This window comes from Cricetulus griseus (genome assembly GCF_003668045.3).
Source record: "Cricetulus griseus strain 17A/GY chromosome 1 unlocalized genomic scaffold, alternate assembly CriGri-PICRH-1.0 chr1_1, whole genome shotgun sequence".
Lineage (NCBI taxonomy): Eukaryota > Metazoa > Chordata > Mammalia > Rodentia > Cricetidae > Cricetulus > Cricetulus griseus.
The window spans coordinates 1810222-1827384 of record NW_023276807.1 but is presented as its reverse complement, the minus strand read 5'-3'; the positions used below and the strand labels follow the sequence as shown (position 1 = coordinate 1827384).

Here is a 17163-nt window from a genome sequence, read left to right as displayed (position 1 = left end):
TCCTGGAACTCACTATGTAGAGCAGGCTAGCCTTGAACTCAAGAGATTCATTTGCCTGTGATTCACCAGCCTCTGTCTCCAGAGTGCTAGGATTAAAAGTGTGTGTTACTAGGCTCTGCTCGACTTTGCTGTTGCTCTTTCAGATAGTCTCAGCCGATAGCCTAGGTTAGCCTCAAACCCACAGCAGCCTTCCTGCCTCAGTGCTAGGATCATAGGCATGAGTTTTCACACCAGCTAGAGCAGTGTTAAAAGGAGGATGTGCAGTTGACCACAGCATCTTCGAAGCATCTCACATGCTTGGGCCTCATCCTTGAGAGTTGTATGAGTTAGCTGTGGGCGGGGCTGACACAACTGTATTTGAGATTTGGGATTTGACATCTTTTCATCTACTTAAGTATGAAAACTAGAGGTGGTGGGGGCACACTGATGTCAACCCAGTACCAGTAGCTGAGAGGCTGAGCCAGGAGGATCACTGGAGGTAAACATCAGCCTAAGGTACACATCCAGACATGTCTCTCAAACATCGTCAACAACAACAGCCATGATGTAGCTCAGCTGGCCTGATCTCAATCCTTGGCATCTCATAAACCTGATGTACAGTCAATCCTAGCCCTTGGAAGGTGGAGGCAGGAAGATCAGAAGTTCAAGTCATCCTAACCGCTATGTAGTGAGTTCAAGGAAAGCCTAAGTTACAGAAGACAGTGCCTTAAAATAGACAAACAGAAAACATGTTCTTCTAACAAGAAACCAACCTCCTTAAAAAAGAAAAAGAAAAAGAAAACCTTCTAGCTACTTAGCTAGAAGTAAAGTTTGTATTAACCACCTTTACCCAGGGTATAGTGGCTGGATCCCTCCTTCAGGCTGCCCAGCTGAAGAACTATGACTATGAATAATAATGATGCTATTTAAGATGGGGCTAGACTCATTTAACTCTTCTAGTATTTACCTGAGCAATTGCATCCTTGAGTTGATTGTATTTCTCTAGATCGAAACGAGACTTTTTGGCTCCTTTATGGAAAAATAATAAGTATTGTCTGTCTCTGGCTTCTGGATAAACATATTCCTACAAAACAAAAGAGAAATTAGCCTATTAGTCCTCACTAGTAGTATTCTAAAGACATTTGTTAACTGTTGGTTCATTATTAACATTGGTTAGACTCAACACAATATGTATACATAAAGACAGAACTGTATGCCATGTTACATATTTAGTTATTTCTTAAACATCTGTTTGCCTTCTGTGTTTTGAGATCAAGTTCCTATATATTTCCTGGGCTGGCCTGGATCCTGGGCTCAAGCCATCCTCCTGCTTCATCCTCCCCAGCATCTGGGACTACAGACACTTGCCACTGTGCCAGGATTTGATTGTTCTCTTGTAGTCAGAGTCTATTCATTTCTTATTGCCACGTTGTATTATACTGCAGCCCAAGTCACAGTGTATATCCATCTATTCTACCACTGCTAAGCCGGGTGCTAGCAAGCCTGGATTCATGGAATTTTATTATTTCAAGGAATTGGCCATTGTACAAAGATTCTTTGAGAACGAATGTAGCATATCACTGTATCAATTTAGAAGAGTTTAGATGTCGCTTAGCAGTCATTTTGCTCTTAATTCGGCTAATGTTTCTTCTGGTCAGAGGTGGGACCAAATGTTTGCTACTGCTATATCACAACTTGTCACATGGGGGCAGCAACAATATTCTGGAAGTGGAGCATCTAACACACAGGGTGGACACAGTATTAAAGATACATGGTACTGTAGAAAGTGCAGCCACTGTGTTCCAGATTAACCCTGTGAAGCCCCGGTGAACAGGTACAAAGAGGAACTCTCAGTGGCAGTGATCACCTCCCCCACAGCCTAGCTCTCCCAGCTCAAGCTGGCCTAGAATTCTCTATGTAGATCAGGATGACCTTGAATTTACAGCAATCTTCTCCCTGTTACCCAAGCACTAGAATATGGTGTGTGTCACATACCTAGCTTCTTCAATACGTCTACTATTATTCTAGATCCAGATTATTTAGTCTTCAGAAATAACCACACACAAATGAACAAGGGAACATGGTAATTTATAGGAAAGAGAAGCTTCGGGGCAGAACACAGTTGGGTTCAATTCTCGGACCTACAGTTTTCAACTCTTATCCTAACGAGCCTGACTTCCTCATCTGTAGAATGGATATGTATTTATAGAATTGAGACTAAATAAATGAGTGATATATATTTATGCTATTAGATATAAAATGCATGATACGTGATTCACCTTGGGGAAGGTGTGAGAATAAGGTACCATGTTACAGGATAAGGGAGTAACACGTGAATGGCACCCTGACTAAGCCAGTGTGGGAGAACACACTTGTAACCTTAGTACCTAGGAGGCCCAGGTGGGAAGATCCCAAACTTCAGGCCATACTGAGTTACAAAGTGAGAACCTGTCCCTCAGTAAACAAACCACCGCCTTCCACTAAAATAAATAAACAAATATCCACACAAAGATGATATTATAGTCTCATTTGAAGGAAAAGACATTGAACAAATAATTATTAGACAGCACAGGACAAGAAAAATGAGAACATAAAAAAATTGCAATGATTCAAGAGAAAAGGGAGACACTGAGCTGTAGGAAAATGATCAAACATTCATGAAAGGTGAGAGTTTAAGTAACCCTTGATATATGACAGATGGAAAAGAGCAGGGAGAACCTTCTAGACTGAAGGATGGTGAGGAGACGAATGGGGCAGAGGGAAAGAAGGGCATCTCTGGGGACTAGAACACATTGCAAACATGGAGCTGAGAGACATTTAAGGATGGATAACAATCAGTTATGAAAGTCCAGGCTGGGGAGGAAGGAGAGGGAAACTGAGGCACGCTGCTTCCAGAGAGGCAGCTGGGTAGGATGACGTGGTTGCTAGCCCTGATAACTCGGGACTACTATGAGTCACAGGAGCACAGCAGGACCTGGGTGAGCATTCAGAAGACATAGACACTTCACTTCCCCTTCTCTACCAGGTATGTTTGGGAGGCCGAGAAAGGTTACACAAAATTCCCAAGTTTCTGTTTCCCGACACGTGCCTAGGTCCTTGATCACTGATCTAATAACAGAGGAAAATGCCTTGTTCAAAAGCATCCATGTAAAATTCATGAAGCAACTCTTAGCCTGCTTTAGGCACAAAGAGAACCTGGGAATCTTGTGTGTCTCCGCTGCTTCAAATGTTTCTTATTCAAGGCAATGCTGGTTAGATCCAGTATAACAGACATAATGACAAGTCCTTATAGGGGCTCAGTGGTGGAGTGTGTGTCTAGCATATGAGAGGCCCTGGGTTCAATCACCGGCACCACATTAAAAAAAAGCCATAACCCATTGTGCTTCTCAAAATGACACCTTGGGTTTCCATGACCCTTGAACCGACACTGTCAACAAAAGCTGGTTCAAGATACTAGTATTCACTGAGGTGGCCTTGGTTGATAAAGGATAGACTCAGGATAAAGTGACCGAGTTCTTACGGTTCACCTTTCTTTTAGGAAAAAAGTTGGGTGGCATATATTTATATGTAAAATATTTACATAAATGTATAGAAAATCAAGCCATTATGGCTGGAGATGAAGGTAAGTGACAGTGTGTATGAGGCCCTGGGTTTGAACCTCAGCATTGTAAAAAAGCATTATAAATAAATATCAAGCAAAAAGTTGAACATGTCCCCTACGGTGGCACATACTTCTGTTCCCACTTGTCTTATTACAACGTTAATTCTGGAAGCATCTATGCACGTGATTTGTAGTGACCAAGGCCATGTTACACACATCCCTCTCTATCTTTAGCACCTGCAAAAGTGCCAGCATGTAAGTGAGAACTGGTCTGGAAAACTCCACTCTGGGTTTGTAAAGAGCCCTGGAGAGGCATCCTTACCTGGCGTGTCATCACAAAATATGCATACATGGCCATGGCACTTCCATATGTGATGAAATAGGTGACCGGCTCCATGATGTCCCAGGAATATTCCCACCAGGTAAGCCGGGCCAAAATGCCAAACTGTGTGGCCATGTAGGCAAGGCCACCCCATAGCACCAGAGTCGTCCTCTTCTCAGCTTTCCTGCTGATTTCAATTCGTACCTGGTGGGCACACACGGACAACTTTAAGGCACTTGTTTCGGAAACAGCTTACAACACTTTTAAACCGCCCTATGTCCACAAATGGAACGGGGCTTATCAACAAGCTGGACTCCACGCCAGCAAATGTAACCTGCCTCCTAAATAACTGTGGGGGTGTTCACAGAACACAGTGTCTACAGGGACAACTAGGATTTCTGTGTGCTTTCTTCAAGTTTTACCCTAGAAGCTGGTGGCAATATGAGTGTGAGTTTTAACAGCTCGTCATCTGACTGCAAGCCCAACTTTTGAAAGAGGAGAATAAAAGCTGCCTTGGCTTCTTAGAGGTGTGTCGGATTCCATCTATTATCAGTTTTAATTCACATTTACCCCAGGGCAGAAAGACAGAGTGACTTGGCACTGACTGAATTCTGGGCAAAGGAGTTCAGGATGAGATCTGCAGAATGTCTCTTTCTTTTTTTTTTTTCCCTCCATTTTTAAAATTTAAATTAGAAACAAGATTGTTTTACATGTCAATCCCAGTTCCCTCTCCCTCCCCTCCTCCCCTGCCCCCCACTAACACCCTACCTATCCCATACCCTTTCTGCTCCCCAGGGAGGGTGAGGCCTTCCATAGGGGGTCTTCAGAGTCTGTCATATCCTTTGGGATCGGGCTAGGCCCTCCCCCGTGTGTGTGTCTAGGCTGAGGGAGTATCCCTCTGCGTGAAATGGTCTCCCAAAGTCCATTCCTATGGCCACTAGCTTTCTTATCGAGTAGTTCTAAAGGCTGAACAAGACACCACGTGATTGTGGCTCCCGGTAGATGACATATGATAACAACTGTCCTTAGGAGAGTGGAGGCACAATATTGAAGGGACTTATTCCTTTCTTCAATCCCAATTATCCAATTTCTTAAAATGAAAATATAGTCACATGTCACACAACTACGTTTTGGACAGTGAGGGACTGTGTATTTGATGCGCTTCCACAGAACAGTATAGGATTCACTTGTTTGTGGCGATGCTGGAGTAAGTAAGCCCACCGTACCATTGATACAGGCAAGAGTGGCATGATTCTTGAAGGCAATGAACAGCTATGCTACTAGCAATGGTATTTTCTAAACTATACTTTCTATTGTTATTTAGAGGCAGCTACACAAGCCTCATACATGTAGGGTCACCACATCTCTGTATCAAGAGGTCATGCTGAGGGAAGACCAGACCAACTAGGTCTATGCAAATACACTCTGTGAGGTTCTCACAACAAAACCAACTCCTGCACATTGTCCTCTGTTGTCCCCATGTGCTTATCATGGCATGTGTGTGCCCACACAGTCACATATAAATAAATGAAATAATAAAAAAAAAACCCTGTGGAGCATATCCACGATGACTTTAGGATTTACTTTCTATACCAATGATACTTTCTATAGTGAATCAAATTTACATAATAGTATTCCACACAATATTCATTTATAACCTGGCATCCACTATATTCAGAAGCTCTCCCAGTCAGCAGTTACTCTAGTCTTTGTATTAGCAGTGGTAAAGGTACAAATGGGCCTCTGGAATCTTGGTCTATTACCAAGGCTCCAGACAATCCCTTTTGAGTCCTCTTTTGGCTCTGATTGAAACTTTTTGGATGGTTCAGACCAATAAGCTAATGGACCAATTTGAATAAGCAGACTCAAGTATATCAAAGTGAGACACGAGTGTACTAGCGAGTGAGGGATGCAACATTGGGGATGCGGGGGATGTCTGATGGGTCCTCACCTTCTCCAGGGGGGCCAGCTGCTGCTTGAGGTTCTCTAACCTCTCCACGAGCTCCCGCTCCTTGTTGAGCTGATGCTGCTCGATGCACAGCGTGGTGTAGAGCTGCTGGACCAGCGTCTTCACATCATTCAGGGTTGCTGCGTTTTCATGGCTTAGAAGGTCTGAAAGAAAGAGGTTCATAACTGTGGTCAGGATACGAGAGAAGAATAAAAAAAATGCCTTAAAATAATTAAGTAAATAAATAACAACTGAACATCTTAGACAGGAGATGGCTCAGTGGGAGAAGGTGCCTGCCATCAAGCCTGATGACCTGAGTTCAATCCTGGGGAACATGGCGTAAGGAAAGGACTCCCACAAGTTGTCGTATGACCTCCACATGTGTGCAACCATGCACAGTGCACACACTCAAAGTACATGCCCTCCTACATAGGTAAATGCATAGGTAAATAAAAATGTAATATAAATTGGACACCTTAAATGAAGAATTGCTATTCCCAGATCTATGAGACAATGACAAGGCCATGAGGCAGGTCCATCCATTATGGGAATCCTTCACCATTACACTGAATAACAGTTTTTAAAATATCAGTCTATAAATCAAGGAACTAAATTCACATGAGGGTGACTCCAGAACTTTGGAATCAATACCCATTATTTTATTCTTGGAGTTCAAATACTATGAATACAGTCATGGCCAAGGGAAAAGGGAAGGGTAACCCCCAGTGGTGGGTGTGGCGTGGGAGCTTGTCTAGCACACTAGGCACTGGGCCTGATTCCCCAGACCTAAAAAACAGTAAAAGTACCAACAGATGGACAAGCAAAAAAAAACTTGGAACACAAGTTCAAAACCAGTCAGGAGGGTCAGGATCAGCCTCACTGTGAATCTTTATTAAGTGGTTGGTCTACAACTTCTCTGTGGCCTTGACATCATTGTTGATGTTTTTCCCATTTAGACACTTGTGAGGAAAACACATATAGCATTTAGAATTTGCAAATGTAAAGGCAATAAAATAAAAAACACTGTAGTAATCTTAACACTACACACCTGCCCCGCACACCGGACAACTTCTATCCTACCTTGTTTACCAAAGACTAAGAATAGCTGTTTGGGCCTTAGTATCATGCTGTAAAGGGCACAGAGTTATGAAAATGATAAAAAAGTGAAAGATTAAATTCCTTGATTTGGTATCTTCTATACAGGCAGCAGATGTCTCCAAAAATCTAAAATGTGTTGAGGCTCTAATAAAAATGTGCTTGTTTATCTGATAAGTCCTTTCCGAAATCATAATTTGGCTCTGTGAACATGAACAATCTGTTTCCAATATCCTTCAGTATAGTAATCACAAAAAGTTAATCAATGAAGAAATCCATGTAAGCCAGAGAAGTGGCTTGGAGAAGAGCTGATATGGTAGAATGTCCAACAGGGAACCTTCCAGAGCTTCAGTAAACGTGTTTGGAATCAATGGCAACAGAAACAAGAGCACTGAGTTCTAGAAGGCTGCAAGCTCACATTGGAATACAGCTTTATCACACAAGGACATTGCGTTCTAGAAACCATTTCTTCTGTACCCTGTCCAGAACTTTGCTGTGACTTGGTGGAACCCATAGCTCAGGTAAAATAAAACCTCCTAATTACCCCCCCCCCCCCCCGCCACAACACAGTTCCCTTCTGAAAAGGTACATCCTCAAGCTGATATGAATTTCCAATGGTTAACAAAGTTCTCTCCCAAATAGTATCCTATGTTGTGGTAGTTTAGATAAGAATGGCCCCCATAGGATATCTTTGAACGTCTGGTCCCAGCTGGTGGAACTGTTTGGGAAGATTAGGTGTGGCCTTCTTAGAGGAGGTGGGGGGCAGGCTCTCTGCCTCCTACTTTTGGATAATGATGTGAGCTCTCAGCTGCTGTTCCAGTTCCATGCCTGCCGGCTGCCATGCTCCCTGCTACAATGGTCATGGACTCTTATTCCTCTGTAACCATAAGCCCAAACAAACCCTTCTCTATGTTGCCTTGGTCATGGTGTTTTATCACATTCATGAATGAGGTTGATCTTTATTTTAAAGCAAAGGAAATTTCTATCAGAAAATCATTAAAAATGGATTCGTTTTTTTTTTTTTTTTTTTTTTTTTTTTTCTCTGTGTAGCTTTGGAGTCTATCCTGGCACTCGCTCTGGAGACCAGGCTAGCCTCGAACTCACAGAGATCTGCCTGCCTCTGCCTCCCGAGTGCTGGGATTAAAGTCGTGCGCCACCAACACCCAGTAAAAATGGACTAGTTTAAAAAATAATCTTCAGGCTATGGGTTCTACTGTGTAGATTTAATTAGTTAATTGATTATGAGACAGTGGCTCATTACGTAGCTCAGGCCAGCCTTGAATTCATCTCATGATCCTCTGGCCTCTGTATCCTGAGCTAAAATCTGAGGCAAGCACCTATATGCCTGCAAAACTTATATTTTTTTTATATCAGTCTTTCTGTGTTCACTGTGGCATCACATTTTTTTTTCCTCTCTGCTAGACTGATGTAGTTATAGACTTCTTTTTCTCATTTTACAGGCATAGAAACACTCCTAAACATCTTTTAAAACTTCTTTTAATGCCTTTAATATTTTTCTTCTTTAAAACTTAACTTCAGATCCACACTCCCTCTATCACAACAGTTCTACACATTTTCCTGACATACACGCATATACACCGGCGACGCAATGCTGCATGTAAGCTGAGGCAAAAGATGGTGACATCTCCATGTTCTGCCAGTGAATCATAAAACAAGCATTGACATGGTGAGAGGACTCCTCCAGACAGACTCAGCACAACAGCCTTGGGGAAGGACTGCATGGTGAGGTCATCACAGCCTCCTGCTAGGTAGAGAAGCCTTATACCTTTAGGCCTTTATACCTGCTCAATGTGTGAAACTGTAGTGTGTTTCCAGGAATAGCGTTCTCTGAGAGGCTCTGAGTCAGGGCTAAGCAAAAGGGAAATCTAAGTGAGATTTTGGAAGGAGGAAGTGAAGCCGAGGGCATCATGTCTTGAAGGGTGCTGAGGCTGGGAGTGAGGCTGAGGCTGGGAGTGAGGCTGAGGCTGGGAGTGAGGCTGAGGCTGGGAGTGAGGCTGAGGTTGGGAGTGAGGCTGAGGCTGGGAGTGAGGCTGAGGTTGGGAGTGAGGCTGAGGCTGGGAGTGAGACTGAGGCTGGGAGTGAGGCTGAGGCTGTGAATGAGGCTGAGGCTGAGAGTGAGGCTGAGGCTGGGAGTGGGGCAAACACAGGATGTCTGCTGATACCAGCCGCACCTACTCTCTCCCACTGTGTCAGGTTACCTCTTATCTGTAACATTTGTTGTTTAACAGCAAATTCAGGCCCAGAACCAGATTCAGACTTCTAAAAATGGCCTGTCCAATATGGGATCACTGGCCACATGCTTCTGTTTAATTTTAACTACTTATCTTAAACTGACAAGTAAAAAGTATATACATTTATCATTAATATGTTATTTTGAAATGTGTACCCACTGTGAAATGGCTAAATATAGATATTTATTACTTCACATACTTTTTTTTTGTAACAAGAATACAAAATCTACTCAGTGATTTCAACAACACAACACATTGTTTTAGTGACAGTCACCCCACTTGAACTTAACTTTTTTTTGTTTGTTTTCTGACTAATAATTCTGTAACTTCCCATTGGTTAAATTTAAATTACTTGAAAAATCCAGTTCTCCAGTTACAGTCGATTTACTTATACTATATTTGACAGGGCAGAAACATAACATTTTTAATACTGCAGAAAGATTTTTCTTTTTTGGTACTGGAATTGAACTCAAAGCCCTGTGCCAGAAAGTTCTATTTAACACCACAAGAATTTCTCCACTTACAGTAAAGCACTTCATCTCGGGCCTCCACTAAGATCTGGATGTGTGTGGACTTCCAGGTTCCCTAATGAGCTACCAGTTATCCCATGGCGCCACAGCTCCAACATTTCTGACTTTTCTCGATCCCTCGAGCTCCCCTTTCAGACTCCTCTTCTCTAGCTATAATTTGTTAAAGGTCATTCTCCTACATAAATATTTTTATGTGTCTGTATGGGTATATGTGTGATTGTGTGTGTATGCTGGGGTGTGTCTGTATGGGTATATGTGTGATTGTGTGAGTGTGTGTGCTGGGGTGTGTCTGGATGGGTATATGTGTGATTGTGTGAGTGTGTGTGCTGGGGTGTGTCTGGATGGGTATATGTGTGATTGTGTGAGTGTGTGTGCTGGGGTGTGTCTGGATGGGTATATGTGTGATTGTGTGAGTGTGTGTGCTGGGGTGTGTCTGGATGGGTATATGTGTGATTGTGTGAGTGTGTGTGCTGGGGTGTGTCTGTGTGGGTATATGTGTGATTGTGTGAGTGTGTGTGCTGGGGTGTGTCTGGATGGGTATATGTGTGATTGTGTGAGTGTGTGTGCTGGGGTGTGTCTGTGTGGGTATATGTGTGATTGTGTGAGTGTGTGTGCTGGGGTGTGTCTGGATGGGTATATGTGTGATTGTGTGAGTGTGTGTGCTGGGGTGTGTCTGTGTGGGTATATGTGTGATTGTGTGAGTGTGTGTGCTGGGGTGTGTCTGGATGGGTATATGTGTGATTGTGTGAGTGTGTGTGCTGGGGTGTGTCTGTGTGGGTATATGTGTGATTGTGTGAGTGTGTGTGCTGGGGTGTGTCTGGATGGGTATATGTGTGATTGCGTGAGTGTGTGTGCTGGGGTGTGTCTGGATGGGTATATGTGTGATTGCGTGAGTGTGTGTGCTGGGGTGTGTCTGGATGGGTATATGTGTGATTGTGTGAGTGTGTGTGCTGGGGTGTGTCTGTGTGGGTATATGTGTGATTGTGTGAGTGTGTGTGCTGGGGTGTGTCTGGATGGGTATATGTGTGATTGTGTGAGTGTGTGTGCTGGGGTGTGTCTGTGTGGGTATATGTGTGATTGTGTGAGTGTGTGTGCTGGGGTGTGTCTGGATGGGTATATGTGTGATTGTCGTGAGTGTGTGTGCTGGGGTGTGTCTGTGTGGGTATATGTGTGATTGTGTGAGTGTGTGTGCTGGGGTGTGTCTGGATGGGTATATGTGTGATTGTGTGAGTGTGTGTGCTGGGGTGTGTCTGGATGGGTATATGTGTGATTGTGTGAGTGTGTGTGCTGGGGTGTGTCTGGATGGGTATATGTGTGATTGTGTGAGTGTGTGTGCTGGGGTGTGTCTGGATGGGTATATGTGTGATTGTGTGAGTGTGTGTGCTGGGGTGTGTCTGTGTGGGTATATGTGTGATTGTGTGAGTGTGTGTGCTGGGGTGTGTCTGGATGGGTATATGTGTGATTGTGTGAGTGTGTGCTGGGGTGGCAGAGACAGGCAAAGGCATGTGTGTGGGGATGCTGGAGGATGAAGCTGGGTGTCATCCTTGGGACATCATTCACCTTTGAGAATTGGCCTGGAGCTCACCATTAGGGTAGACCAGCTGGCCAAGGAGTCCCAGGGATCTGCCTGTCCCTGCCTCCCCAGCACTGGGTTGGTGCCCCCATGCTAGATTCTTTTTATATGTGTTCAGAGAACTGTGAGGCAAGAACATTACTGGCTAACTATCTCCTCACGTCCCTACCATAAATCTTTATTTTATAATATTCATGTGGCTCTGCTTCCCTGAAACACGATACAAATGACACAAATATTATGTATGATATGTTGCTATTTGCCTAAAACATGTGTACATATTGGCATAAGTGCCAAAAACGGGTATCTGAGGAGCAGGGATTAGGTGATTTTGGGTGCTGGGCCTTATGAATGTATTATCTATTCTACACAATAATAACAACAAACTAACATGCTACCACAATGCCTTCTAACAACAATTAAAAAAAAGAAAAACCAGGCTGGGCGTTGGTGGTGCACGCCTTTAATCCCAGCACTCGGGAGGCAGAGGCAGGCAGATCTCTGTGAGTTCGAGGCCAGCCTGGTCTCCAGAGTGAGTGCCAGGATAGGCTCCAAAGCTACACAGAGAAAAAAAACAAACAAACAAACAAACAAACAAACAAAAAAAAACCAAAAACAGATAATGATAAGTTATAGGTCTCAGACCTGGCTGAAAGTGAGGTTATCTTTTGGCTTATGCACTGGTAGAGCCTTGGTGGACTTAGAGTTTACCAATTTTTTTGTCAGGTTGCTCTAACAAGGATGATATGACACTATGGTGCTGTCAAGGCACAGGTGACAATAATAACCCCAACCCTTGACCCTGAGAAGCCACTGAAGATAAAAATTTTCCTAATTGCTTAGCAATAGTTCTTTGGTTTAAATCATGTATGGTTCTCTCTCTCTTTCTCTCTTTCTCTCTCTCTCTCTCTCTCTCTCTCTCTCTCTCTCTCTCTCCCTCTCTCTCTCTCTCTCTCTCTCTCACACACACACACAAAATAATAATGGCATGTTTACCAACATCTCTGCATACACTTATTGGTCCCAGAATACTAATGTCAGAGAGATATACTAATATAATGAGCCATGGAAATTCTTGTTATCCACAAACATAATTTGAGGAGGTCTTGGCTATCTGGGTCTCTAATGAGACAGTCATTACCACCAGTTACTTTGCCTTTTCGACCTCATTCCTCAAATCATATCACTAAGAAGCCAGGTCTCTAACTTCCTGTGCATGGCTAAATGAGAAATGGCTTTAGGAGTGCCAATCAAATGATTCTTCTTAGCAGGGAAAGTTATATCATCTAGTGACATGGGGTACCTTTTCTTCCTTTCCAAGAACAAGAGGAAGGTAATTAGTTTTCAGGCTTTTTTGCTCTATATTCTATATTCCTGCTTCTGTTTAAGACTTAAATGACGAACAGCCATGGCCACTAAAGGAGGCGCAGAACTGGCAAGTAGGCTTTCCTGTTATGACATGTCTCCTTGTTCCAACCTGGGATACAGGTCCTCTTGTTCCCCTGGCTTAGGCACAAAGCTGTCAGTGCCTAAGGATCCACAACACTTACAGCCTGCTGTCCCATGTACACATGGCATGTGGCCATACTGGACTCGGTATGAATGAGTCCTCTGTCCACAGAGCCTGGTGTGTGTGAATTCATAGTTTATACAACATTCTGAGTATTTTTAGTTCTCACAAGCCACTACACAATTCTTTAAAACTATATAAGAAGCCAAACATGGTGGAGCATACCTACACTCCAAACAGGGGGAGAGGGGACAGTAGGATTGGGCTCTATATTGATACTGACTTAAAAGACCAAAAACAAAACAAAAAATTCCTTAAAAACACTGCTGAGTTTACCAGATTTCCCCATTTGGGTTACAGTTCTCTCCACACATTTCAGATTCTTGATCCCTGAAAACTTCATAGCCCAATCTCCTTCTAGGGAAGCTGGGTAGGGATCCCACAGCTTTGAGACAGAAAAAGAAAAACAAATCACCTACGATCAGTTTCTACTTTAGTTTTCCTCACCCAGCTTGATAGCAGCCGCATTTAAAACACTGAGAAATCATTGGATTAGTCATGATTTCCAGTGAGAATTCTCAGTTTGTACAATTGTATACGGAAACTCAGGTCTACTTTGCTGAGTGCTACACTTCATCCATATTCAGTCATTCCCTTTCTGCTGTTAGACAAGAGAATCTGGCCTCCAAACAATCAAAATGCTCTTTGTTTGAGTTATTTAAGTCCTTCAACATAGAGTGGTCTTGAGTCACAGTGCCTGCCTTCTTAGAGAGCATTTACAGAGAAAAAGAATGCCTCTAAACCCAGCACAAGGGATGTAGAAGCAGGCAGATCTCTGAGTTTGAGGCCAGCTTGGTCTACAGAGTGAGTTCTAGGACAGCCAAGGCTACAGAGTGAAACCTTGTCTCAAAAGAAAAAAAAAAAAAGACATAATCTTTGGTAAGTCAGGTATATTGAATACAGTTTATATTTACAGCTCCATTGGATTTACTAACCACACTGGAAGCCAAGGAACATCTGCACAACTGACTTCAGACTGCTAAACTTAAGCCATTAAAGAAACAAAATAACTAATTCCTACTAGTGTTTAACAGACCAGAGAAGCCCTTTGTTTAAACATAAAAAAGATTTGCTTCATCTTAGAATATGAGAATATGTCCCTGACATGATGAACGTATTCCTTTGGAGCTGTAAGGCAAAAGAAATCCTCTGCAAGGCAAATGAAAGGCTGGTGAGTTGGTTCAGTGGGTGCAAGTGACTGCTGCCAAGCCTGAGGACCTGAATTCAAGCTGAGGGACTTTCACGGTGGAGGGAAAGAACTGATTCCTGGGAGTTGTACACACACACACACACACACACACACACACACACACACACACACACACACGTAAAGAGAGAAAAAATGGTAAGGACATTCAGGTATGGAATGACAACGCACTCCTGTGTCAAGGTGGAAGCCTGGCTTAGCGCACAGACAGGCTCACTGTACGAAAACTGTGAAGACCACATGTTTGTTTCTCAGGGTTACTCATGGAAAAGCTAAGTTCTTTACAAAGACCTTCCCACATTTACAAAACCTTACCAAGGCTGCTTTTACCTCTCTTTGGTGGCCGTACATGGTATGTTAAGTCGTTAATGACGAGCTTAAAGTCATCGAGGAGGAGGAGGTCTATTCCTGTGGAGGCAGCCACTCGAACGCCATCTGTGAAGATATTAAATGAAACTAGTCAGTCACTGATCCATAATTATTTAAGAATGGTCAGGAAAAAAAAAAAAAACAGCAACAACAACCTCCAACCCACCAAATCTCAAATAGCTTTAGAGTGGTCTCTCCCATTTCTCTGCTAACCTTTGCCTCACACCTTTCAGGCCTATGCTAAACATAGACCAGCTTGTATAATGATGCTCTTTGTGTTTAGGCCAGCCCTGATGATTTAACAATTGCTTTTCCGGCAGCTGAGGGAACAAGTGAATTAACTGCTGGTCATAGACCCACAGGGCTCAGCTGGAATCTGGAGTCACCTATGGAGTGGAGCAGATCAGTGTAGACCTCATGGGGGAGGAACAGACTCAGAGCTTTCAATCACCTGGTACTTGGCAGCCAAGCCACCAATAAGCTGCTAATTAATTCAGTAGGGAAGGCTGTGATGGGGATCGAGGGTACCAAATGGTTCTGCCAAATATATTACTGGATGAGTTTGCAGTGTTTAAAGCACAGAAGTTAATACTCAAAGGACAGAAGTTGGCGGCTGTCGTAGCTGGTGACTCCAGTCTTTCTGTAGGTTTGAAAGATTTTTCTAAGTCAAAGTGAAAACAATTCTTTTGGCACTTAAATAAACAGATGTCACATCAAATGAGAGTTTTTAGTGTCTTATTGTATATGCTTAAATCATAGACTCTATTTTGGTAAACATTTGAGGGCTCAACTACCGGAAAAACATATTCTGCACCTAGGGTAATGACAAGAGGCCTCAATAACATGAAATGTGATTGCCTGCTTGTCCTTGTGATGGCATTCGATGTGAGCTGCTTTTGAATGAGACTCCCTGTGGGCACACATCTGCTGACATTGAATAGTCCTGAGGGCCACTGGGACAGAAAGGGCTCTGTCTTCCACACTTGCAAAGCAAGAGCTCCCATGTTTTCTAAAACGAACAGTGTAATATTCTTTTGTACTGAGCTGTGTGGGGTGGGGCATGTGGAGGAGGTGAGAATTAAAAATGGGGGCTACTATACCTGGTGAGTAGATTGCAACTCTGTCGATTCCCCGGTCCTCCTCTTGCAGTTGCCGTAAAAACACACCAACAGAGTCAGAAATAGGTTTGAGTGTGAATTGGCAGCGTTCACGCCGAGATGGTAGCCTCACAGATATCACAGGTAACCCATTTTGATAAACCACGGTCACATCTGAGTAAAAGGACCCACAAACACACGACAGTTAGGTTTTACTGTAAGTCAAAATCGCATCATCATTCCTACCTGTGGTGGGACCACCATTAGCGTGACTTAAAATGTTTTTAAAGAAGATTTAAGAATATGAATTTTTAGGGTTAGTCTAGGGACAGATTCATGAGAGATCAAACAGATCAAGAGACTGTTTTTTCAGATATAGAAAAATACACAAGAGCCTTCTTCCAAGTGGGCCAAGGAGAGGCTTTTGTGGAATGCAGCACAGGGTGCTCTTGGAATGGCTGAGCCAAGCCCTGGTCCTATCAGGCAAGGTTTTATTAAGTAGCCAAAGGAGGGGATGATTGACACAGCCTACTGTAGGAGGTATGTCAATCTTAGGACACAGAGTTTTCAAAAACTCTTCCCAAAGTCTACCAATAACTGAGGCTCTTCTACAGTATGATGGACTGATGCTTAAGGCATACTATATCTAAACATTCAGTTACATAACATGATGTGTAATGTGTTAAAACAGAAATCAGCCCCATTCGTGTGTGTGTGTGTGTGTGTGTGTGTGTGTGTGCGCACCCGCGCACGCGCATCCCCTTGAGTTCAGTCAGAAAGCTCAAGAGAATTTCACAAGACAAATGCAAGTAGATGAGCACTGTTGGCCACCAATTGAGGGACTTACTACACAGTATGGACAGCGTTCCTTAACTTACTTCCTTTTTTCTTTCTTTGGCAGTTTCGATGCACAGAGCCTTAGTATAAATGAATCCCAGAAAACCTTTTCTAAGAATAATTTTCAGATATATTTTTAAAGCAAAGTTTTCAGCTCAAACCCTCACATTAGCAGCTAAACATTGAAAGATGATGCCAGAGTGAGGGGAAAATAGGTTTTGGAGTAAAATTTGGGATTGGATCTTGGCTCAGCATCTTTGGGAATTGTGTAACTTCTATGGGCTTCACTTTTTTTCCCCCACACAGAGAGTGGTTTCCTAACTCTCAGAGACCTTGTGAGGAAGGAACAAAACAAACCACCCAGAAGACTCAACAAGCTGATCACTGGGTGATAATGAGCTCCCTCTGGGAACCAAAAGGCCCCTCCTATCACTCTCACAAGCTTCATACCCCTTAAACTTAGATCAGAACCTGTTCCAGAGATTCTGAGAGCATCGAAATTTCTAGAGTTGTCACTCACACTCAAGTTCCTTGTATGTCTTGACAGCAAAACCTCAACAATTCTTATTTTCAATGGACATCTGATGAGTTCTGTCTGAAGATCAAGAATGTCATCGTCATTCCTTCAGGCTCTCTCACCCACCAACAAGTCCCTCGGTCCTTTGCGTCTGTCTTTAGAGCCTACTGTATTTGATTCTGTAGTATGTTACTGGAGCTATGTGACTCACAGCTCTCCATATATGGTGTCCTTCCCTTGGCAAGGTTATGAGACGCATCCATGCT

General features: G+C 43.2%; 1 protein-coding gene and 1 long non-coding RNA gene across 6 annotated transcripts in view; one reads left to right on the top strand and one right to left on the bottom strand.

Annotated features, from left to right (window-relative positions):
• Window positions 1-17163, bottom strand: part of Mcu (mitochondrial calcium uniporter) — a 164803-nt gene that overhangs the window by 2231 nt on the left and 145409 nt on the right. For 4 of the 5 annotated variants that reach the window (XM_027388325.2, XM_035452218.1, XM_027388327.2 and 1 more), the window contains 5 exons: window positions 15547-15717; window positions 14393-14512; window positions 5854-6014; window positions 3903-4106; window positions 947-1063 (listed from right to left, as the gene is read on the bottom strand). In XM_027388325.2, the coding sequence (XP_027244126.1) occupies window positions 947-1063; window positions 3903-4106; window positions 5854-6014; window positions 14393-14512; window positions 15547-15717 (773 nt within the window). The remainder of the gene's footprint in view (window positions 1-946; window positions 1064-3902; window positions 4107-5853; window positions 6015-14392; window positions 14513-15546; window positions 15718-17163) is intronic. The other variant, XM_027388326.2, reaches the window with a different exon arrangement.
• The window catches only part of LOC118239622, a 43735-nt gene that overhangs the window by 20899 nt on the left and 5673 nt on the right, over window positions 1-17163 (top strand). The window lies entirely within an intron of this gene.